This window comes from Leptosomus discolor, chromosome 7 (assembly GCF_034619465.1).
Source record: "Leptosomus discolor isolate bLepDis1 chromosome 7, bLepDis1.hap2, whole genome shotgun sequence".
NCBI lineage: Eukaryota > Metazoa > Chordata > Aves > Leptosomiformes > Leptosomidae > Leptosomus > Leptosomus discolor.
In genome coordinates this window covers 20,058,883-20,085,513 of record NC_141397.1, presented here as the reverse complement: position 1 = coordinate 20,085,513, position 26,631 = coordinate 20,058,883, and the positions used below count along the sequence as shown (strand labels likewise).

The window sequence follows — 26,631 nt, the reverse complement described above, 5'->3', positions numbered from 1 at the left end:
ATTCCTTGCAGACATTTTTATTCTAGCACAACAGCAGATTATGTCACCTTGGAGGCCTTTTAGAATTTTAGTTCATGCAGTACACTGGTATAATTAATGCACCAAGTAATTATACTGGTACCATTTTAACTTCCTCATGCTAAACCTCAGAAAAAACAACAGATCATCAAAACCAAAAGTGAAACAGATGTATAAATGTTGAGGTAACTTCATCCAGTCAAACTTTAGCTCTCATTTCAAGGTTCTTTTTGGAGCTACAGACATACGTTACATTCAGATTTACTCAATATTAGAAGTTATTTTAAAAGAAGAATTGTAACAAACTTAATACTACAAGAACCTTTCACATAACTATTTATTTTTACACATCCTGCATTTCAAAGTTATTCTGGAGACAGAGCTATGATGTAACTCTAGCTGAAATAAAAAAGCCTCTATTGAAGATTATGAACAATCCTGTGCAGCGTAACTTCGCAAGTGAAGATGACGACATTGTATTCCTGGATGTATCCTCAAAAACTCTGCAACATAAAACCAAGTCACTTCTTGATACATACTCCTGCTATCTAACGAGCGTCACAGTTGTAAGTATATGCAGTTACTCAGAAAGGACCAAAAGTATTCCAGGCAGAAGTCAGAGCTCCTCATACAAGAGAAATAGTTAAAGAACATTTCCTACAACAAAACAACTTATATGAAAATACATTCAATAAAACGTGTGAAAAGCCCCATTCAAACCATCTGACTCATTTTTTCATGCAGTAACACACGTTAGAAGTTATCAATGAGAAATGACAGACTAGAATTTCAAAAACTTGTTAAAAAACTTCCCTTGAACTATCCACGTTTAGTGCCCCCCAAAATAACATGCTGCTATTGAGAAGACATTAACTTTTTTTACTTTTAACCCTACTGCTGTGAAGATGTCCTGTGTTTGTGCAGGCAATCACCACTCAGCACAACAGTGTTAAATACAGTAATGGATGTGCATTATTCACCTAGATAATTTTAAGTACAAAAAAAAAAAAGAAAAATCTACTGAGTCAACACATTCAGAAAATAAAAGATGAAAGATACAGTTAAAAAAATACTGCCAATTTATATTTTAGGGAGATAACTCACCTATGAACTATAAATTTATCTTTCCCATTATAAACTCCATTTTCATAATTAGCCCCATGAAGTGACTCTTCAGTCCTGCTTGCTGTATTTTTACTTTGCTAAGAGGCTGTAAACATATTACCTCTCCTTTTTATTAGCCTTGGCTAATTAACCATCAGCTTGAAAATATATACATCTATGTCTTACAGATTTTTTTTTTCCCCAGTTTAAACAAACTAACATTAGTATGCTACTTCAAATAATATCATTGTTATGCAACTGAGTTAGTTGGAGTTTTAACATAATGCTCACAATTATAAAATGGGAAATGAAAGCTTATCAGCCAGGGGAAAATAGCTTGAAAAATCATTAATAGAAAAAAATAATTAACACAGTTTCATATATTTTGTTCTCCACAAACATGATCCTGTTCTATCTGCATAGAACTTCTCACAAACAGGTTTTTATCAATGTCAATATCATCACGATTCTGAAAGTGGAACTACAGAACGCTTTAGTGATCGAGTATTAATTTGACCCAATATTTGAAATATTCTGTAGTGAATGCATGGAGGTTTCAATTCAACATACATGATCAAACTGCATCTCTAATAAATATATTGCCAAAGTGCTCCATATGAAGATTTGCTGCAAAGCTACAAAATAATGTAACGTATGAAAGGGTATTGTAATAAATTACTTCCATGCAACAACAAACTTCAACTCTCAGGATTAATGTAGAAGATACATCAGCTATCTAAATTCACTATATTGCTTTTGTTCAGCAACTCCTACAGGCATTAACATCATGCAAATGACCTGGATCATGCACCGTATAGTGCCTCATTTGATAACTATACATTTTCCGTGTATTTCAGCATTCTAGCCTTCTCCAACTTTTTTCTTATAGCAACTTCCTAAGAGTACTAGGATATTTTTAAGCTAGTTATTCCAATAAGACCTTTACAGAATTTGAAGGTTATGAGTCCCTGATCCATTTCAAGTTCGATAAGCAAGTTTATATGACTTACAATGACTCCTTTTAACTGATACGGGTACGAGTACTCTCACAACAGATTAGCAGGGATGTTGCCTCTGACAAAGGATTGGAAAACATGAGTGAAAACATGCAGCTAGATCCAGAAAAAGCAACCTGCCTATAGACTTTTGCTAGGGAAAGTGAGCCTGAGCTACAAGTCAGTAACGTTGTTCACCTTGGGCAGGGGTTTTGGTCTGTGGGAAGAAGACAGAGCTGCAGTAAACCGACCAAATCCCAAATAAGGTACTTGTACTTATTCCATTACGTAAGGTAGATAAATGAGGAATTTCGAAGTTATTCTGGAGAAAGAGCTATGAAGTAACTCTAGCTGAAAGAAAAAACAACCCTCTACTGAGCACAGAGGAATTTCAATTCCTCACTTTCCTTCCGCCAATACTCTGGTAAAAACAACCCCATCCCTCAATTCCAGTTTCCTAACTCGCAAATAGGAAATTTAATTTTGGTTTAAAACAATTTTAAGAATGCATATAATATATCAATTGATTATTTTTGTGTAAAAAAATAGAGACATCCTTATAGCAAATATCTTCCTCTGTAAGCACACAAAGCATATAGTAATTAATTATCAAACTTTGTGAATATCAAATTCACAAAGTGTTCACATTAATTTTTTTCCTTCAGTTACACTTTCGTTGATTCAGGGTATCTGCAGCTAATATTATAAAACAAACCAGTTTTACCAAGCAACATGGCAATTCACCAGGAAACAGAAACATCATGCAGGGACAAGGCAAATCAGTACCTTCATTTATAATGTGTGAATCCCTCCAGCAGGAAAACCAATTATCAGATAAAAATAGATCTGCACACAGCCAGGATGGCTTCAGGCTCACTGAGGGTTTGAATGAGCACTGACCAAAAAAACCTCCAAAAAACGCACACACAATGAGTGGCAGAAGAGGTTATATAAAGTTAGGAAAGCATACATTTGGAAGTGGTTGACAGTGCTCTCTGGTAGGCAGGAGGAGATAGTAACGCTGGGATGGAAAAGCACAAATATAAGCAAGTCCTTTAAGCAAAGTAACATTCCCCTCATATCTCAGATACAAGAGAAGTCTTCAAAGAATGCCCAGCATTCACAGCATCCAACAGTAAAAAGGCCTCTCCTGTGCAAAACAAAGGCAGTCTTCTGCTACGTGTCTTCATAGACAGAGCTGAAACCTGGATTCAAACATGCACCAACACAGAGATTCAAAACCTGAAACCACATTAAAAGATTTCCAGAAGTCAGAGGATGAAGATTTAGCGTGAGTCTGGACGTGGGTCTGGACAGAATTTTGATTTGAGAACATGTATTTACAACTGGCTAATAAAAACAAAACTATCAATGTGATAGAAATTAACACTCAAGGTCTCGCAAAACTATATACTTATTAAGAAACCCAGATCAGTTAATGCTTAATCAGTTCTGGATTTACTTCGCACTTAGAGTAAAATCTTGGCATTGATATTCACAATACTGAATTTATTCTTATTTTTGTTACTAATGTTTAAACTGTAAATGGTAAAAAGTAAAGAGTGGCTACAGTATGGAATTAATTTACTCACGTAAATTACAGTGTATATTTGTGGAGAGATTTAGAAAGTTAATATATGCCTTAAAAATGATGGCAAATTATTAACTGATATGCAAACACCTTTTAATAATTCCAACCAGAAGGGCTTTGATCTAGTCTTTTCTTTCTTGTACCCTTTGTAGAGTTATGCACCTGATGTTCCCTATCTACAAAAAGCTCCCAAGTATTGAAACGACTCATACGCACATCTCGTTTTGAACTTTTCTTTTTTTAATTCCCTCTCTCCAAACAGCTGAGGCTTAGAGCACGACAAGTTCTGTCTCTCTCCAGTTCACGCAAGCAAGGAGCATTAACTCAGTATTCAGTAGTATCAGGAACTGTTGTGAGAATGAAAACCCCAACTAAACAGTTTCTGGTTCTTCCTGAGCTAGTATTTCTGCAGACTGGAGCTGGTTTGGATTTTTATCCATTCCTGCAGTTCTACATTTTCTCCTGCAAGACACTATGGCACTATTCTGCTACTTGTCTTTGATAAATAGATAAGCTTTCAGATGGGGAAGCTCTCCTCAGGAATCAAATCAGGTTCCTAAACAACAGTGGCCAAACTCATGGGATGCACAGCAACAAGACAGAAGGATTTCACATTTTCTATCTTTTGGTGGATGTAATCAACCCCTGACTACCTCAAAATGCTGTGAGTCCCTAAAACACATGACCATATGGAATTACCCAAACCCAGCCTGTAATCAGTACCCAACTTGTCATTTATATGGATGATCCCTGATCCAAGAAATATCTGCTCTTTCCTTTTCCTCCAGCAGGATGGGATATTGGCTGTTTTCTGAACCTTTCTGTTTATTTCACAGCTATTTTGGAGCAGTTTGAGGAAGAATGTTTATGTTATAATATACTGTGAGTAGTTAGGGTCAAATCTGATTTTCTTCCCCATCATCTTTTTTTATTGAAGTCCTCAGAAACAGTTTACATTCCTCTAATGAATATTTGTAACTGTCTTTTCTGCTCTGAAATACAACCACAGGCAGTGCAATAAACATACCAAGGGGTTATCTAGTTACAGCAGCTTTTCTTAAAATCCTGCACATCCTCTGCCAACGTGCAACCATGTAATCCCCAACGAAGGGCAGATTTTGGTCCTGCTTTATAGTTTTGCTAAAGACATGGATAGTGTTTCACCTTTAACATCATTAGTCATTTATTTGTATTTTCTCACTGTAACTCAGGCTTTAATGATCCTGCATTACAATAGAGAGTTTTGTTGGGCATTAATACTTCACTTTTTTGCCGAGATAAAAGAAAGAATATTGTCATTGTTTCCTTTTCATAAACTCCAGTTGTCTAAAACAAGGTTTAGACACACTACCCAGCCCTGCACCCTCTATTCACATGTTTGCTTCTTCCCTTCCCTCTAATATAGCTACTGAACCTCTTTCAAACCAGATTAGACTCTCTTCCTGCATGGCTACTGATATCACATGCATGAATAGGTAATACACATTCAATACATGCCAGTCTTCAAATTATAAGCACATTCCCTTCTAAGCCATTTTAACCATGTCCCAGACATACTTGCTCTTTACAAAGTTGCTGAAATATTTCATACAATGAAAGTATTGTCATTCTTTCTATCCAGAAAGCTAGCACCAAACAAAAATGTCAGGGATGGAGGATTATTGTTCTTTGTGCCACATATTTATATTCAGACTCTTTTTACTTCCAAATAAAGTAGAACCAAACACTTTCTATTTACAGTAAGAAAATTAAAAAAAAAAAAAATTTAAAAAATCGGTGTTTGTAATAACAGCAAATTGAGAATTTTAAGAATTCTCATTCATTGAATATATTAAAAAGATACAGATAATTCTCACTGAGCTAAGTCTGAGAAGTGGCATCACCAACAATAAAGCAGAATCCGAACGAGCTAGCTTTGCATCGATCAGCTCCAGAGATGATTCCGCAGCTGCCACAGCAACAAGCAGAGAAGCCAGCCAAGAGACCAGAAAAGAAGCCAGAGGTCAAGGCTTGGGAGCCAGAACTTGGCATCTGGGTCTTACAGCTGTCAGAGACACTCATGAGAGGAGTCACTGTTGTCTACAGTTTTTGGAAACAGCTGGGAAACAGGAAGAGAAGAAAAAAAAAACAAATCTTTATCTACAACTATTAAGAGCCAAGTCAGAGCAGAAAGGCGATACATGCCACCATTTGTTTCACCACAGCGTTGTGATATCAAGCCGCTATGACAAATGAGAAAAGTGTTATCTGCACAAAAATACGGTTTTGTAGTGGTGTGGAACGTTAGACTTCCAAATAGATGGTTTCTTTCAGAAAAGAAATATCAGTCAACAAGACAGAAATAAAAGCTAAACAACTACTTTTTTTTTTTCTGTTTCAAAACACAAAATTTTGCCTTAAAAGAAGTTTTGAAAAAAAACCCAACAAAACAACAAAGAGGGATACTCTGTCAAACTTTCCTTTAAACTCACCACTGTGTCATTACTACCAGCATCAGCAGGAACTGTGGTATAAAATCAACAGTTTTGTTGCCAAGCTGTATGTACTTTTTAATTATAAAAAAAACCCAAAACACTAAAAACAAAACAACGTATCTAGAGATTACTGAGAAAATATGAAGCTGCACTGTCTACATTAGGGATTCCATACTTGCTAATGACAGACACAAAACTCAGAATGACAACTGCACATTTTAAGACTCATTAAATAGAATTTGCAGGATCTCTAAACAAAAGAATTGAATCAGACAAACAACTCTAGTTTTGCAAAAATTAATTTTAAGTGCATATGCATGCAAAAACCCAAAGCTAGTAGCAGTTTTCTGGAAAGCTGTCTCCACAGATTCTGTGCTGACAAGCCAAGCAACTGCCAAACAATGTTTCAAAACAAAAGAGGCGCTCTTAGAAAGTGCCAAAAGAGATGTTATATTCTGCCATTACAACTCAGGCTTTATGAACAGGAAAGAAGATACTTGTACTGGGATTCTCATTGGCACTGTGAACGAGGCACATTCCGTACTAAGCAGATTCCCAAGGAAGTATCCTGCATGCTAGTGCGGGCTGTAAAAATGAAGAAACATTTAGCTGTAATAAAAAGCACAAGAGAAGTAGAAACCAAGATAATGCAACTGATGTCAAAAAGTGCATGGTTCTCTCAAAGAGGTGCTTTAAGCATAGGGCAAATAAACAGCAAAACTATTAAAAAACATAATTTGATGGGATATTTCAATTTATTTTCTCCCATCTTTTCTCACTCCTAATCAGCCTCTATCCCTAGTTGTAGACTGAGATACAATCTCTTATTTTCTGAGTTTAGAAGAAATAAGCTAGTTCGTAATATTCCTAACTTTGCAGCCTGACACTCATCTCCTCAATGTCACACTTCCACATGTGGAGCTTTTTCTCTGTTTTTCTTGGACCGTATGAAGCATCAGAAAGCTGCAAGGCAACCCTCTCAAGCACACGTTTCACTGTTATACAAATAAGCCCTCTAGTGGTAAAATAACTGTGAGACCTACCATAGTCAGAGTTTTTATGTACCTTCTCTCCGGGATAAAAATCTGACTCCCATAATATCTCCTAACTAAAGTTGAGCCACTAATGGCCTATCTACAACCTCTTCTGAAAGCTGTTCATTGAAGATAACAAGTTTGTCATCATCAAGAAGATAAGTTTACTTTATCTTAAGCACGAGTGCATGACTTGGTTATTAAAACCAGCAACAAAAACATAATCAACAAAATAGAATTGTCAACAGGCTACTTACAAAACTAATTTAGCATAATGTCAAAGAATGCTCCAAATCTTACAAATTTAAGTATACCAATACACAGATAATAAACTCCACCACACACTAGCACTTAATTAAACCCTTTGATTACCAGAATCGTAAGTGAATGCTTGTGTTCTTTCCATGCTAAGCTACTGCATTTGCTTTCCCTTCCTTAACTGTACTTAATTCTCTACTTTTAAATATTAGTCAATGAACTGAAAACAGAAACTCCACCAACTCTGACCTATGGTTGTGGCAGTGATCTGCATTACAACTGGCAAAACGTTGCCAATGCATCAGTATTATATCTGTAGCAACTCAGCTTTGAACACTGCCAGACTTAACACTGTCAAATATTCCCAAATATTATGTTGCCATTTCTTAAGAGAAGACCAGCACACTATCTAGTTTTAAACCAGCTGTATTTTAGATTAGCAAGTAGGGGCAAAAATGCCCATCTACATACTTGTCCTCTAACACAGTAACCAAGCAAATTGTTATTACATGAACAATGGTCCAAAGGGTCAGCCATTCTGAACTAGTACATACTTGCATACATTCAGCAGTTCTAATGAAACAGAATTATCTGTTGTTTGGCCAGATCAGAGCTTTCACTGTATTTTTAATGACTCAAGAGCTGACTGACAGTACCTTGGCGTATTTGCAATCTCACATGCTGTTATAATGAGGAGACTGTGCTGGAAGAGGTCATTAATCACCTTCCACAAAACACTGCTTACCCTAGAACACCTCAGACTTTCTTTCTGGCAAGCACAGAAAACCGCACGCCATCAGCTCACAGAATAAACCCCTATCTTTTCTCACCAGAACAAAGCTGCAGCCTGTCAGGTAGAATTTAAAATCAAGAACTTTGGAAATGCAAGTTCCAACAAAACTATCAACATGAAAAGAAATTAACTTTTTGGCCTACGCAAACCTTTTCTCTGTGATTTTTGTTTATCATGCACATGTTTTAACACAGACATGCCCATGTCTTGATATAACAGTAATTGATTATGATTCAGAGAACAGTGGCAGAGGATGAGTGACTTATTTTGTTATAATTTGTTTGATAGTTAGAAACTAATTTCTAAAAATCAATGTATATTTCTGAAATTCCTTGCAAGGCCATTCAACAAATGCAACCATTGTGCAGAAATGCATATAACCTCAAACGTGATTCAGACGCAACAACGGAAGTAAATTTAACTACTCTGACAAGTTTTATAGTAGTTGTGTCACTCAAAACACTCAAAGTAACTGACGAGGGAAGCACACAACTGACTGGAAAAGCCCTCCAACAGTAATTGTTAGCAACTGCCAAGCTGGAAGGACTATCCTGTGGGGCCTACAAAGACCTGTGGTAGATCAGACCCTAGTTTAATAGTTTCATTAACAATTTTGGTGATTAAACAGGAAAGTCTGCTTAAGAACTGTGCATATGATATCAAGTAAGGAGAAATCCATGCACTCTGAAGAGCAGGATTAGAACTTAGCAATCCTGAAAAACTGAAAAAAATAGTCCTAATGGATGAGATTCAGCAAAGCCAAACAGCTACGCATTGTAAGATGTATACCATCTATTCAGAAAAAAAAGAAATACTCAGTACAAAGTTATTGCAGAAAAAAAAAAAAAACAAAAAACCTTTTGACATGCTAAAAAGAGCATCACATATAACATAGCATGTATCCGATTTTTTTTTTTTGTTCTCAGAAGTAGTAAAACTTATGCACTTCTATCTCGTTCCAGGTACACCATTTTAAAAGTAGAGACAGTCCTGCTAAGAACAAAACGAAGTATTTTGAAATAATTGACCTATGAAGAAGAGTTGAACGATCTAAGTTCATGCCGTTTAGAAAATAGAAGACAGGAACATCATAGCAGTTGGAAAACCATCATGAAGGGAACAGTGACCAATCACTTTTCTGTACTACAAGTAGCAGTCAGCTTAACCTGCACTTGGGTGATTTTGGTTAAAAGCCTTCTAACTTTATACAGAATAGAAATACAAAGTTCATGAGCAGGTTACCCTGGAAGGCTGAAAACCCACATTCCAGGAACTTCACATCTCCTGGGGCTAGTCAAGATTACATGATCCTGGTTCAGAGCAGGGAGAGAAGACTTAGATAATCTAAACTTAAGGGCAAGGTCAACAAAACACTTTGCATCTTCATTCCCCAATCAGCCAGACTGGGGCAGCTGTTACACTGTACTCCAGCTCCTCCACTTTCAAACAGCCATCCATGTTTTTTCCTGATCAAAATTAGTACAGACAGAGGGATAGCAGAGGGAGAACAACCAGGATAGCAGAGGGAGAACGATGCACATTTGAGTCCCATCCTGACAAAGTCAAGCTTTGCCTGAGGTAGACACCCCAACACTAGGTAGCCCTCTCAGGCTGTCCACAGTTTCAACACTTCTTTTCCATATGTAGCTATAATTCTGCAATATATAGCACATTAGAAAGTGAAACATGACAAAAGGACAGTTTATAGCTATAGATGGTAGTATGTACAAAGAATCAACACAAATTTATCTTTAAGTCTTGACTTTTTGCCAAAAAACACCCCTAAGCTATCACTGTATGTTATAAAATGTAGACACATGCATAAGAACATGTTTGCACGAGCAGAAATGCATCAGTATTATCGTACTAAGGCAGTATCTCTAGGCAATGCACTAACAGAAAATGACAAGACAGGAGTCTTCTTTTGTTCGAAATAGTCAGCAAAGTTGTAAGTCTGCTCCCAAACTTAAAAAAGAAGCCACAGTACAACTTCCTCTATATTAGCCACAATTACTTCGTAGGATCAAAAGCAGCATCTGTCTCTTTTTATGGCTTCTAAGATTATGCTCCTATCGCTTGCGATATCTCTGCAGCTCAGAAGTCTTCAGAGGGAAGCTGAGCAAAGCAAGGCACAGCTGTAGTTATTAATACAATGTGACATTGCAAAGGAAGATGGATTCCCTCACCCTTTTTGTTCAGTGCTTCTATTAGAAATGCAATTCTTGCATATAGCTTCCCCAGCTAAAATTTGAGATACACGCCATATAGCTGTATGTACTCTTACACTTCAGAAGACATTTTTACAATGTACAGCTTTTGATCTGTTGCTGTACGAATTATTTTGTATTTAAACTGTGTAACTACAGATCTCAAAGTTTAATCTACAAGGTGGGGGGGAGGCGGGAAGAAGAGACAAGCAAGCTGCCATTACTGTTATTCACTCCACCTTCAGAAAGACTTAGGGAGTGAGGGAGGGAGGGGAGGAGACACTGAAAACAGACTAAAAACCTCAGTGGATTTAGAACCTCTCATTTTAAAGATTTATATAAGAATAAAATCAATGTAATATTATAACAGAACATCCATATGATATTAGCACCGCTAACATTTCTTCTTCAGTCACTGTTACTGTTAACTTCTCCAGGTAGTTACGGTCTTAGTGTAACCATCACAGCACCTGGTTGATTGGAAAGCCTGAGCAACTTGAAAGATTTATAAAAACAGAAAAACAAAATGGTAGAAGGCTCTACCTATACTCAGCAAATTCAGAACTTGCAATTCCAGTCACACTGATACAAAGACCACGCAGTTGTCAAAGAACTGCAGTCTCAATACTACCTAGGAAATCAGCAGTTACTTTTTGTGCTACACATGGCCTTCAAGACACACACTAAACTAACGCAAACTGGAAGTCCTAAAAACGCAGAACCACTGATTCCTTCTGACATATCCACAGTCAGTTTTATCTGGCTGTGACAGGATCATCCAAGTTTAGGGAAGACCAACTGACGAACCTATTAACATAAAGAAACCAGTGTCACTTTTCAACCTGCTGTCTCCATGGGGAGGAATACTTGAATTCAATACCTTTATTTGCAAAGCTATAACAGTAAAAAGTTAAGCATTTCCTTTAATAAACTGTTTATCCCCATTTCACTGGATTTTAAAACAAGTTTCACTCAGAATTTGCAATTGTTATAAACTCCTAAAAAAATACACTGAGATGAGGATAAACTCAAGTATCACAAACTCTATATTTAAAGTTTAATAAAAGATACCCTTGTATTTGATATTGATTTACCTGTAATCCCTACACCATGCGCACACACACACACTTACTTTTTATCTTACAACAAATCCTCTGACTAAAACTAACCTTGATCAAACACATTATGGTTTATGAATTCTCAGCAGCTTCTAACTGTATCTCCTTTGTATTATTCATTGTAGAGATTTAGCCGATTATAGGCACGCATTAGAAATCTCCCATGACTTCAAAAGGACTGTTCAAGGTATTAGAATAGAAAGCAGCAGCACACCAGGCAGCTTGCACACCGCCACAGTTAATGAAAAATCCCTTTGAAAATTACACATCATTCCACTAATTTCTTCTGATCAGAAGAGTGAAATTCTGGACTGACACTTCCTTCCAGTGTAAGATTAAAATTCAGTGCAAAAAAGAAGTAATTAAGCCCCATTTCTTTTGACATTTACTTTACAGCATGACTCATGACCATCTTCAGCCTGTGTTTCATAAAACTTTTTCAGAGATACTATTAAAAAAAAAAATTAACTCTGCACTACAGCCTTTCAGTCCAGTACTACATTTTCTTGCATAATCTGAGTTCTAAAACCAGTTTTCAGTTAAGTGTGCCCTGTGATTCTCAGCACTTAACAAAACACAGCAAGCAAACAAAAAACAAAGGAAAATTTTTTATATAAACCCAGATTTTAAAAAACAAATGATGCTTTGGAACTTTTTCTAAAGAGGGTCAGGAGGGGAAAAACTATAGCAACAAATTTAGCTCATTTTTAAATAAGACACTGTAGAACTTATGCTGCAAGTTTCCAATAAATGACTAATTACACTTACAATACTGAGTAGGTATGCAAAAGTCAACAACATGAACACAAAAGTCGATCCAGAAGGCTTAACATTCCAAAACAGAGTGTTAGAAGTTATTGCAAAGAAAATTTAATAAAAGAAAAGCAAGTTCTGCTATTTTATAACGGGAAAACATGCAAGCAACAATATTACATCATTAAGGTGTGCTCTGAAGAGAGATGTTTATATCTAATCAACAATATAGAGGCTCCACCACACATATGACTGGCTTTCTCCTGCTATCTAGAGACAGGTTTACTGATCTCCTGTTCATCTTTTTTCCAACTGCAGCTGCAAATCCCGTATTTTCTACCTTTGGACACCTTTATCTTCTCAGAGCCACTCATTTCCACTCTCAATCATCTGAGGACGCAAATGCTGAACTGGATTTATCCTCCAATGCTACATACAGTTTAAAAACCAACCAACCAAACCAACCAACCAAAGCATACCACCTTAGACAAAGTAGTTAAATAAAACTTTGGAGATGAGAAGAACATCACAGACCTGAGAAGGAAGGCTTCTAATGATACAAAGAAACGCTATTGCAAACTGCATCACAGGCATATGGAAATATGGTATCCGAATCCTATGGCTCTACCTATTCTCTAGGAAATGCCATTAATTCAGTCTGTGCTGGCAGCTACAGATATCACATTTGCAGAAAGTTATTCAAATAATTTAACTGAATAAAGTAATATGTTATTTACAAAACAAAAAAATTCAGTTCCATGAAATGCTAAGCCAACCTTGGAATGGCTGTGAAGCCAGGAGGCTTTGCACGTTCATACTCTATCTTGTCATTAAACAATTATTAGTCTTAATCAAGCAGAGAATAAACAAGTAATATTAACAGGTACTAACTTGGCTTTTGTCTGGCTGTTCAACTTCCAAATGCCAGCAAGGAAGCTGTACATGCTCTTCGGGCTTGAGCTGGAAATACTGTATTTATACATTAAAGGAAACTTCTTTGTGGGAAATACTAAACTAAGTGGGTTTTAAAGAGATCTGAAAGTCTGATTCTTACAAAGTTCTTTAAAATGTCTTATAATTGTCTCCAAAGATCTGTTCTATATTCATATCCCCTTTTGAAGTTTTGTCATTTTGGCAGCCTTGTATAATCACAGAAGGAACAGAAAAAATATTCTTACTGAGTGTTCTCCTGCAGTTTTTCCAGGTTGACACTTCTGAAGCACTTATGAGCATGGTTAAGGAATATGCTCTCTTCCAGGAAGAATTCCTAAGGTATCTCCTCCATTCAACCTTCCTAGCATACACAAGGTTAAAAACACAGCAGTATCTACCAGATAATGTTAAACGCATGAGGAATGGCACAATCCCAGAAGACACAACCATTTCTGCTTCTTACTAAAGGGATCCTCAGCACGAGCTAAAGTGTTGCTGTGATCCTTCCTGAAAGTTCAGGTCTTCCAGCTAACTAGCACCCAATACCTTTGTAGCTCCCTGTTCCTACCACCACCGGGCTGACAGCAATTTGCTATCATTGCTTCTTCTAAGACACCTCCCAGGTTTTCTTTCCCAGTGAGAGAGCTTCTTGTGCCACCAACTTCTTAACCTCCACTAAGTGTCACACCTACACTGGCAGTATCCAATTTAGAATTAAAAGTCCTTCTTATACAGAAAAGACAACTCAAAAAAGAGCAGAGAAAAGCTAGAGAAATCCAGGGTAGAACCAATACACACAAAAACTACTTATTAAACTAAGAGTATATTAAAATTGGTCACTGAACTAGCTTTTTACTATAAAGTAATTCAAGTTCTTTTGAAAAAGTGGATGTGTCGTTGTATAAATGCATTGCACGCTTTCATACCCAGCTTTGGCCAGCTCATTTTCCGTAATGAGACAGATCCTTAAAAAGTTTTACACCACAAATCACCAGATCCTGGGAATTCATTTTGAGGAAGCATGCCTACATAGTTGGCTATACTCTTTCCTTGGCCTCTGCTGCAGAAAGGATTCTGGCCTAGAGATGCATGATCTGACCTAGCTCAGTCATTCCTTTGTATATACTCCTCTTTCAATTGGATCAAGACAAATCCATAAATCCTCCCCCCATCTGAAAGGTTAAAACTCTCCACCGAGGTGAGAAAAAAAACCCCGAGAACAATCTGTTCCCCTGTTACTCAGACGAGTAACTTCTCTAAAATATTTCACAGCTTTATATTCAAACTAAGCCTACATTTTCAAAGCTGTATTTCATATACCAAGTCTGACCTTTACAGCCAAGACATGTATTTATTTAAACATAAAAGTCACATTCCTAATTGTATCACCCTAAAGTGAGGAATGAAGATTACTGTAAAATACAATGCTCCAGTTGAGGAAGACGCAATAGTAAAATATATCAATACATTTGACTTAGCAGGGTTGAAAAACCTGATGCAATACAGGGGTTTCTTGCTGTCCTACACATTATACACATACCGACATATTTAACACACTTCAGTGTTTGTACATGGTTTGAACAGCACATTCCACTCATCTGTGTGACTATTTTTCAGCTTCCAACATAGCAAACAATCTGAAAAAGGAAGGGTTTGAGAGAAGAACAGAAGACAAGGAGGAACAAATTAAATTGACACTCACATAGGAAAATGCACAAATACCGTTTTAAATCCTGAGACTTTCAAAAAGCCATTGGACTATTTACGAGTAGATAGATGTTAATATGCATTTTCATTTCTATACTAGCAGAAAGCTAAGGAATACAACCAGCAGCTACAAACACTTAGTTCTTTGAATTCTTTAATGTTTGTTTTCATTCTGACAAGCTTTTGCTATCAATCTTTACTATTCAGAGCGATCAAAAATCTACACTAAATCAGAATTAATATCTCAAAAGAACCAGCAGATAGCAATAAAAAGATCTGTGATAATTTTTTTTCTAGAAATAAACATAATCCATATTAATGTACAACCAGCAAAATTATTTATTTTTAACCTCGATGATATGGTCCCAGGAGTCAGGTTCAGCAGCAAGCCTTTATAAAATTTTATACAGACAAATCCATAAAACCTCCACCGACATGAAAGGTTAAAACTCTCCACTGAGGTGAGAAAGAAATCCTGAGTACAATGTGTTCCCTGTTACTCAGAAGAGTAACTTCTCTAAAATATTTCGTAGCTTTATATTCAAACTAAGTCTACATTTTCAAGAATCTTCTGCAAAGTACAATGTGTATAAAATGCACAGAAATTTGAGTTCATTTTTAGTCTTAAAATATCGTCAAACACTAAAGAATCAGTAAACTTTGTTGAGTCTATACTGCAGTAACTTTTAGAATCCTCCACTAAGCGTTATAACAATGCTATTCTGCATCTTCCGGTAATTTTTGCCAAGGTTTCAGCTTGAAACTAAAACATCAAATTATTTTTATGGCTCACAATTGCAAATCTAGCAATAAACCAAGCTGCAGTGGCTTACCTGTCTAGCATAGAAAATAAAAATCAAATTACTATTTTGTACCATATTAAAAGTTAAAACATACACATCAGATTTTTAAAGGAGGCCTTTCAGATACGATTTCTTATGTAAGATGGATACATACTACATATATGTTTGCAGCTGAGGTAGAGGTATTCTTGAACAGAAACTATGTTAATTGAAATCACCAGTGGCTTGGATTAACCTTTTTTAACATTCAGAATTAGTAATGTTGCAGAATTATTTTATGTATGTATACATCAACGAACCAAATAATTACACAATTTACATAAAATGCATTTTTCCATTTGTTTCTCTGTATTTTCCTATTTTGTCACTAGTGCAAGCACAGACAGGTCTTGGCTAGGATATCTGTTTCAGTAAACTAAAATACCTGATGAATAAGCTTGCTAAGCATTTTCTTAAAAAGGAACTGTAAACCTGTCAGCAAGGTTTGTTTGTAACTTATCATAAAACATTTCAGAAAGAGCCTTATGTATAACTTCCTAATTAGTACCTACTCATCATAGCTAAATGATAGATTGTTTTTTCCTATACAATTAACCATTACACAGAAATTTAAACCACACATCAAATATTTACCAGTAAAGACTACTCCTCATATTTACACCTGAAAACTGACAAACTACTCTGGTTATAAACGAAACACCCTCACGTAGTATATATGCACGCATGTAAGTATGCATATCAGTATGGAAAAAACATACTGCCACAGAAAACAATTAGCACATGGAAAGACAGATACCTGGAGACTGTTGCCAAAAAAATGTCAGCAGCAAGAAAGTCACGAGTTGTACAACTGCTCCCAGAAATTATTTTCTCCGATTAAAGAGCAAATAGATTGAAGATAAAGAAAGAATACACACTGAAACTAGAGAAGGATGCAAGGGGATAAGCCCACATCAAAAGCACTTCTTGTTTCTTTAAAAGTAGCAACTGGCAACTTGGAAAACAGACATTGAAAACTTGGAGGGGCCTGTTGATCAGCCACCAGGACTACAGGGTTGAAGAACCTGAAAACTGAAGAAAGGTTGAGGGAACATTTTTTGCTCCACTTAGAAAAGAGAACGCTTAGGAAGGTGGGGAGGATCTAATCACGGTTTTTCAATGCCTAACGGGTAGCTTTTGAGAAGACAGAGGTGCCCTCCTCAGAAGGATGCACAGTGAAAGGACAAGAGGCCGTGAGCCACAAGTTACTTCAGTGACATTTTTTCTTGCCATAAGAAAAAAAGCATTCTTTGCCATGAGAAAAACTAAACAATGGAATAGGTTGCCTAAAGAAGTGGCAGACTTTCCCTCATTGGAAGTATTCAATCTTAGCTTAGCTTGACAAGGACACGGATGACCTGATCTAGGGTCCTGCTTTCAGCAGAAGGTTGGACAAAGTCTCCAGAGGTCTCTTCCAACCTATACTACTCTCTGATTCTGTATGTGAAACTTTGCAGCTATTGTATTTTAAATTAGTACCTGTCACAAACACAGAAATAATTTAGCAAAAAACAGCTTTATGCACAGCTGCTTTGCTTCAACTTTGCAAAGTCTGTTATAACTCCATTAGGGTCTTCTCTGCATTTTTTTTCCAGTTCTTTGCTATGTAAAGTTGGCCAATATGTAAGTATATTTTGTGTATCTGCTAAATCCCAAACTCTACATGAATAAAGCTGTTTGTTCCACACATGCAGAACCATGCCTCGCTTCCACCCTGCTGGAATGGAGTCACATACGTTTCTGCTAAGAAACAGGCCAACTAATACTATTTCTTAAAAAATAATAAAAAAAAAAACCAAACAGGTTTATCAGGAAAAAGCAGAGAGCACTGAAATCTGCTGCAAAACACTTAATGATCTTTTTTTTAAAAGGAAATAAAGGGAATAGGCTTTAATTTTGACATAACAAGCTACTAAAATTGCTTTTGCTCAGGAGTGGACTCAAAAGGCCTTCAACTGCACTGAGGATGCAATGCTTACTAATTTCCAAGTTTATCTAGAAAGCAAAGTATGATGATGCCTAGAACCAGATGATAGATACACCTTCTCATCTACCAGAATCCAAACTGCTTGATTCTGGTAGTGTTTCCCAGGTTCTTTGGCACATCATTTCAGAAACAACTGTCAAGTTTACTGCTGAGCTGACTGAGTCTTGGGGCCATTACACTAGAATGCTCAACAGAAACTCAAAGAGCTTCTACTGTACATCAGGAAGCCTTTGATGAAGAAATACGCTTAATAAAATGGAAATACAGAGAAAAGCAGATGTACCAGGCAGCCACTTTGATGTTGGATCAGCTAACACTTCTAAACATAACACCACTAACTTTTCAGCTTTATTAACACGCTACGACTCCTGCTTTCCAGCCTTTGATAAATGGACTGTCAGCTCCTCCTCATCCAGAAAATACAAATCTTAAGAAAGGGTTACTTCCCTTATGCCACTCCATACCACTTACAGAACTGACTTTTAAATATTTTTTTTTCTTATGAAGCTCATGAAGATCCATCTCAAATCCTTATGAGGCCTCCAAGAAATCAAATCCACATAGCCCAATTGTTTATTAAGCCATGTTTACTACAAATATGCTAGTTCTGTCCTTACGCTAAGGTCCTCATTTTCATCTATACCAGAGCTGATTACATTCTTCCCAAAAGCATATTTGCAGACTGTAAGTTCAGATTTTATACTATAGCTATCAAGAAGGCCCCCCGTTATGATTTAGTATTTCCAAGCTAATCCCCAAATGCCTCGACGTGATGCAAAACGTCCAGGCTAAGCGTACCTCTGCATAAAAGCTTTCCATCAATTTGAGTGATGGATACTCAAGTTACTTTTGGAGATGAGGGTATATTCACGTTAAGCTGTATTTTACAGCCAATGCTTCAAAACACCCCTACCAATGTACTTTAAAAAAAAAATTAAAAATCACTACTAAGAGTTGTACATACAACAGATTTCTTGGTCTCAACTTCCCAAGTAGTCCTGAAACCGATTTAATTAGCATTCTTTGAATTTATGAGAGTCTACATTAAAAAGAAAAAGAAATAGTCATCAGGAACAAAACTCTTTGTCAACAATTTTCAAGGAAAAATAAAAAAGCACTGCAGAATTAAGGTTACACCTTGTTTTAACCCACTCCCCCAACTATTCACCAAATTTCTTCAAAGTAATTTCCTTTTTTCCCCCCACCCCCCATCAAATCAGAGTAATAAGTGAGAGGTGATTAGGAACAGCTTCATGCAAGCACAGATGCTTGCTTGGAATGTCCCACTTTACACCTGTGGTTCATTCCAGAAGTATGTGTCTATGGCAAACCCTGAAGAACTAAACACACTATGAGATATAACACTTTTAAAATTAAGTTAATAAGGGCTTATTGTTTCCTGCTTTAAGGACGTTCACCTACTTTTTGTTTGGGAACTGCACTTGCTGCACTCAGCATTCATCTGTAAGTAAAAGAGGGGAGTTTCATGATTCTGCTCCTGGTTCAAACCACGGTACCATGGAAGCAGATGTTGGATTGATGAAAACAGGTCAACTGTTTCAAAATAAAAATCATTGGTCTAATACTTTAAAATTATTATTAAATGTTATTAATTTAATGCTTAACACTATTTATTATGAAATCCCTAACATTTTATTCTATTTAATTAGCATTTACTTTGCTAATACAACACGTATTTCCACCAAAAGTGTAGACAGCAGTAGAGTTAGTGTTGTTAATGAAAGAGAAATTATTTTGCATAAATCTGTAGGGGCTGGGTACAGAATGCTTACAAGAATATCACACGATTCTTCATTACATCTGTACTGAATGATGTCAAATGTTGCCATACAAACATGTTTCCATTTTATTAGTAGCAGCATTATTAAAAAGCACTAACATTTTTTGGAAAAAAATCAGGATATTGTTAATATCTATGGTCGGCTTTGGTAAGAACAGTGCTTTTTCTGTTTAGCTTTGCATCAAGCATATATAGTCTCAACTACTTAAGCATGACAAAAATATATAATAACAGCTAAGATTTAAGTAGGTTACTCCATCAATTGAACACGTGAAAGCATACATAGCCTACCAAAAGAAATTCCTTGTGTTCCTGCCTGCCAAGCTGCTGTGAAAATAGCATAAAAACACCATAAAATTCTCATCTTCACCTGCACCAAACACCAGAAAGTAAAATAATTCACCTGTATCATGTGTTTCTGAATCTCTACTAGGTGATCTAAAATGCTTTTCTATCAACACCCCGACACATCCAACAGAATTTTTTCCTACCTTGACATTGATGTAATTTAGATGTACCAGGTTTGTCCTAGAGGCTTAATGGGACATATTCTGTGCCTGAATTTTTCTTTACAACTGAAATGCACAGTTTAATCATTAATATAGTAAAGGTGCATGGGAATACTGCCAATACATGAGAATTGTGCTTCTCTCATAGTTTAGGGGATCTTCCTATAGATGAAGTAATACAGGAGAAAGATTCAGTGGTGCAGAAGTCCCACAAATTTAATCCAGCATAAACCTACAGCACTGCTGTGTCTTCCACACACGGTTGCTTCTGCCCTATTCCCTTCCACCAGTGAACTGGGTCAGACAGCTTCTCCCAGATCAATTCCATAATGTGATTCATCGTGCACCAGATAAAACTGCCAGCGTAACAGACAAGACGGGAAAACACCTAGGAAGCAACTGCAAAAACAGCTCCAACTCTTTAAGCTGCCATAAATACATACTGCTGTTCATAGTCCCACAGCATCTAGTAATTCTCCCTTCTTTCTACTTTTGTAATCAGCATTTTAACCTGAAACATGTACAACATAACTGCTGATAAAAAACATCATTTCTGTAACTGAAAACATGTTCAGCTGTCAACACAATGGAAACAGTCTTCAACAGAAGTGAGAATCATGTTTGTTGGGTTCATTTTCATACCGTTTTTAAAAAATAAAATTTAAATACGAAACGTGTTTCACTTTGAAGAATTCTTTTGGACCTCACAAACTTCATAATCTGTGTTACGAGACTTCTTGCAAGACTCTAACCTGAGGTATTCTCTGACTCTAAAAAACATCAAACCAAACCGAACCGAACCCCCACCCATAAAGTTAAATATTGTTTAACATGTTCTGAAAGACTGGTCCTCAGGAGACTGCAAAAGATTCAAATTTCACATTGAACAGTTTTGAAATTGTTTATAACCAACAACATTCCAAAAGTCACATGGCTTGTTATGCTGCAGAAAAGTACTCTAAGAATCATATTGGTTTTGTCTTTGTGCTTTCTCAGACAATAAATAGTTTGTAATAACACAAAAGCAGCCAAAAATACCGAACAACATCAAACCAGCACACCTAAAAGTATCAAGCATACTGGATACTTGTGATTAAAACTATGTTTTAAATACACCTTTTCTGACAATTACGAGTTGTTCTTATATTTTTTACTAAGTAGAACAATAAGAGAAACAATAAGAGAAAACTTGACTTTTCTTTAACCAAATGGTTGCCTTTCCTCTCTTCTGGCTCATCCAGCATTATCCTCCATCAGTCCCTTCGTACAACACAGTTAATTACAGATTGGTGGTCTTCGCCAAGGTTGCTTCTCAGTATAAGACAACACTTTTACCTTTCCTCCCCTCAGTACTAATTTACCTTTTCTCTTCAAACTTTCTTCCCTTTGTTTTCTTAATTTCCCTTTCCACAGCATTTATAGATAATTTGAGACACACTGTTAAAAAGGAATTCAAAGAGCTACCTAATTACCATGCTGCAATTCCTGTCACCTAAAGGACTGCATGTAAGCAGAATTTAAATTTAGAGAGAAAAATACTGGTATCCTCTTGCAGCCTACCAAGAAACAGAGGTCTTGGTAGAGACCTCATAGCCAGCTTCACATTAAAACAGATAAAATGGGAATAAATACTCAGGAAGAAATGCAAAAATAGCCCCATCTCTTTAAGGTGCCATAAATCTGTTTACATGACTGTTTACTTTCAGTCATACAATTTGCATAATATGAACTCTCTGGATATGTTGTCCAGTAATGAACTATAGCATTACATTTAAATTGCCAAATCGGGTTCATATTAAAACACATCACTGAAGTTAACGCAAATGTTCACGCACACATAATAGAAGAATACATCAGGCTGTCTGTAGACTCGAACTTCAGTAAACCAGTTGACATGATTCATATTTAGAGTTAACTCTGCAAACCTTAAGGCTTGGAAAATAAAACTCCAAGCAAGCTCATAATTCATTGCATAACACTTAACACCTGTAAAAACAACAATGAAGAATTACGTGCTCCTGCTACACCCCTGTAAGGCACTGCAGTTTAACAACACCACATAGACAACCCAGACTTTTTGCCACAAGAAAAGTAATCCGGTTCCTAAAAGCTAAAATAGCATAATGATGAAAGTCAAGGCAATGCAATACAAGAAAGCTCTGTAAAAAAGATACATAAAGGCAAAGTCCTATGATCTCAGTTATTAGATGAAATGTCCATAGTCATCCCTCCTTGTCTGAAAAGGAGTGACACTCAAGCATTCACTACATAGAATTAGGAAATGATGAAACCCAAATGCTGTTACAATCACTAGTATTTATAGTCATCTTACATACTTGTTTCAGATAAGCCTTACAGGAAACATCCATAAAGATTATATAGGAGGTCTTTATAAGACATGCTGGAGTCACAAACCAAGTAGAGAAATAAGCAGTTCACAAAAATGTAGTTATTTTGTTTCTTGAAATAGCACTATAAATTCTTGAAATACATGAAACAAATACATGGTATCTTGGGAATGTACAGAAAAGTATGACAACAACGTTCACGGTACATGAATATACAGAAAAGAAAGAAACCAAAAAGCATGACTTCTTTGATGGGGAAACCTTTGTCTCCTTTTAATATAAGGAGCAGGGGAGAGTCTACTTCCTGGTATCATTTCCACTGTTGTTCACAGAATCACAGAATGTTAGGGGTTGGAACGGACCTCTTCATGCTATTCGCTACTAAAGCACATGCCAGGTTTGAAGGCAGACTCACCTCTACTAATGCCACAGTCAGAATAAGGTCCGTTTTCGAGTCTGGGAAAAGGGCATTCACTTGTGGAGACATTCCAATCAGTATGCAATTAGTAACAACTGATATTACACTCATAGTTTCAAAAGCCAGCTGAAATAAAACACAAATATATTTATAGTTATGACCATTATCTCTAATTTACCAGTCCCCAAATTGCTCTGGACAATACCTCTCTCTTCGTCAAATCCTCAGAAGATCCAGTATTTAAACTTTTTTATTTACTTTCATCTTTTGAATTCTACAACATAAGACTTGCTTGGCAAGCAGTCCAGAATTCATCAGCTTTAAGAACAGGCAAGGACAAGACTACAATAAGGTTTGCAAAACCACAAAGACCACCTGTCAACCCTGAAATTTTCTCTAACTTGATTTCTCTATGTGCATGTATGCGTGTTTGCTGTGAAGAAGTTAAACAATATTCTTCCACAATTCCATAGCACCGTAAAGATGTTCAGAAGTTATTCAGAGACCACTAACATTCTAGATGTAGGTAACCTGGAAATTTTGGAATAACACTAAAGTAAAAAAATGGAGAGGAGAGCAACCTTATCCGTGGTATCTTCATGACTCATAACCCGAATGCATAAAGGAGTACGCACCCCCCTACAGTTGTACTCCCAAACATAAATTTCTTTCAGGATAAAGGAAAAAATGCAAAATTCCTAGAGGAATTAATAGTCCAAACACTGTGGTTTTGGACGTTTTGTCTGAATGTTTAAAAGGAAATGTAAGGATGGTTCAGAACGCCTTTTTTAAAATCACAGCCAGTTATACAAGATGAAGTTTGTTGAAAGAAAGATTTACATTTAAACACATGGAACTGCACAAATCTAAGAAGCTCTTGCCTACAGAGCTCTCACAAAATGTGTGAAAACATTACTACAGCATGACAATTACTTTTGAAATATAACAGTTACTAAGTCCAAGTTCCTATCTGGAATGAGAAATACTGACATTGAATTGTAGCAATTGTCACAATGAATTGGCAGAAGTAACCTTCTCCTTGACCACAAGCTGGTGACTCAGCTCACCTGATAAAATAATTCCAGTATTCCTTTAACAGAAACCTTTCAGCCAATGCTCTAACTTCCCACATGAAACAGATAAAAATAATGACTTATCAACTTAGTTAATTCACAAAGCAAATGCATTTCTTCTACTAGTTAAAAACCTACACTATAAAAAAAAAAAAAACCCCACATGACTATACCATTAGTGTTAAGTTTTCCAGCCTGCTCCCTAGATTCAACTAAATTATTCTAGCAAAACGAAATGCTACTAATAGACCTGCAGCTACACTTGGGACAGAACCAGTCTCTCATTCATCTGGTGGTCACAGCACTGGTCAATGCAGCTATGCCATCAAGATGTTGGTAGAATAGATTGGGACTGAGAAAATGCACCACAAGTTAAAACACAATCAGATTATAGTTTACACATTTTAATGACTTAGTATTAAAAGACTTCTCCTGTAAGTCCACTTCATTAATACCTATGTTCATGTCTAATGAGCTTGCTCAGAATACTTGGTTTGCATGTGTTGTTTGGGGTTCTTTTTTTTCATTTGAGGTTTCCCAACTTTATTTCTCACCTCCCATTTGTTTCACTTGGTACCAACATTTACAACCCCTCCAAATTAAACAACCCACTAGTTTATTGTGCCCTTTGTCTTTATTACGTATCATTAGAAAAGTTGTTAAATAAAACTCTCATTTCATTATATATTTATAGATCATCCCCTAGAAACTTCCTCCAACCTACTTCACACTCTTTATCAGGCCACTGCTATTACAGAACAATACAGCCTTAATAGCCCCCTTTCTTTTCAGAAAAATCTCTGGGTTTGGAGGAGTTTTACAAGGTTATTTTCAGTCAGAACCAGTTCACTGATGCAGTGTACTCAGCAGGCTGCAAACTAGCTGGTGCTAGCATGCTAGCATGGGCAAACAACTGAGGACAGAAAATCCTTAACCCAGTATTGCTAGCATGAAATTGTTTATTCAGGCTGTGCAGAAAGGTCCAGCCCCTGCTCACAGATCCAGGTTATTTCAAAATTAGTCAGCTTGAGTACCAATCATCACAAGGGCACACAGTCAAGCATGGCTTAGGAATCCAAGCACTCGCCTATCATTCTTCATTTTTTCTGAAACCCTCGCTGAGCTCGTTTCTGAGATTGCATCAGATGTTACCATTTCTAAAACATGTTGGCTGTAAAGAGTACCAGGCAGTCCCTGGCAGCTTTGCTTTGTTGCAGTTGTAACTGGAGTACAGTGCATACGTATACAAGGACTAAAGGAAGGATTTGTTTTCTTTTCAAAGGCAACTGAAAGACACGTGGGCAAAAACTCTACCAAAAAAATCACTTGGCTATACAGTTGGAGAGATACTATCCTAAGGCACTGAAGAGAACAAAGTACCTACTAAACTTTAAGTTTGGCTGAGGGGTCAAACACACAGCTTATACAAATTTGTTGAAACCTCTTTTAAAAGAAATTAATAGAAAAGGACAAAAATTACCTGCCAAACACCAATATTTGCTGTGGGTTCTGCAAATGGACGCTTGTAAACTCTACACATTTTTAAGGCATCAGAATATATCTCAGTGATGTTGTTTAACACTGCAAAGACAGCTGCCAGTGGATAAACGCATGAGAAAAGACTCACATAGCCAAACTGTAAGAATAACTCCAGGTAATCATCAAAAGTACCCTGAAAAGCAGAGCAAAAATAAGAAATTCAACCCACCGAAAAAAAAATAATATGAAGAAATACAGAATCAACAATCAACACATTTTCCTCATCCCAAGTTAGCTGTTTGGGAATGACTGGTGATAGAAAACAACAACAACAAATCACCTAGTTAATTTGGAATTATTCAATTACTTAAAACCTCTTAATAAGCGGAGGTCAAGGTATTCCCTTTTGCCTAATATGTATTTTCTGCAACAGTCACACTTCTTACCCTTAGTACATGAAGTAACTGTATAAGCACATTCATCCCATTCAAGTTCCTGACTATCTCAGTGAAACAGTCACAGAACAAATACTGGGGGACAGGAAAACACCACCACGCATTTAAACTGGCAGAACATTCTCCTAAGAGCATTGTGACAAGACAAGTCCTAGTATTTCAGAGTGTCCATGAAAGACCTAACCAGAAGGCGGGCTGGTAGATAGGCAACTCTCTTCTGGTACGTCTGCTTATTTCAAAACAGGTAAGTCAGAATTAGTGGCCCACTTGAAGGCTGAAATGATAGCATGAAGCACTGACATCTGAAAGGAACAATTAGCGCAAAGAAAATGCCCTATTTTGGCAAATGTGCAACACATCTATCACCTGATCTTTAAACCAAGAATGTGGGTACTTAAATGCTGATTTGAATACTAGCTTTATAGTATTAATAATCGTTTTCTATGATTGCAGCAATTACAAGTGAATGAACCATGTATCTGATGAATGGAGCCAAAACCAATTTTATGTGGTTCCTGTAATAATCTCAGTTACTGTCAAGTCTTTATTATTTCATTTTCATTAGTAAGGTCTTCCTTAAGGACACCTGTGCAGGATCACTCACCGGAGTGGCAATCATGTCTATCACTTTCTCAGACAACTGTTGCAGACAGGGAGCGATGCTTTTCTTTGTGCTCCTCTTTCTGGTTACTGCACAGTACTCCCACTCCTTCCTCACACCTTTCTTCTCATTT

At 36.6% G+C, this 26,631-nt stretch overlaps 1 protein-coding gene across 1 annotated transcript in view; it reads right to left on the bottom strand.

Annotated features, from left to right (window-relative positions):
- The window catches only part of ANO10 (anoctamin 10), an 83,916-nt gene that overhangs the window by 42,379 nt on the left and 14,906 nt on the right, over positions 1-26,631 (bottom strand). The window contains exons 9-10 of the mRNA XM_086468128.1: positions 25,444-25,635; positions 22,888-23,016 (exon numbers count right to left, since the gene is read on the bottom strand). Coding sequence (XP_086324254.1) covers positions 22,888-23,016; positions 25,444-25,635 — 321 coding nt within the window. The remainder of the gene's footprint in view (positions 1-22,887; positions 23,017-25,443; positions 25,636-26,631) is intronic.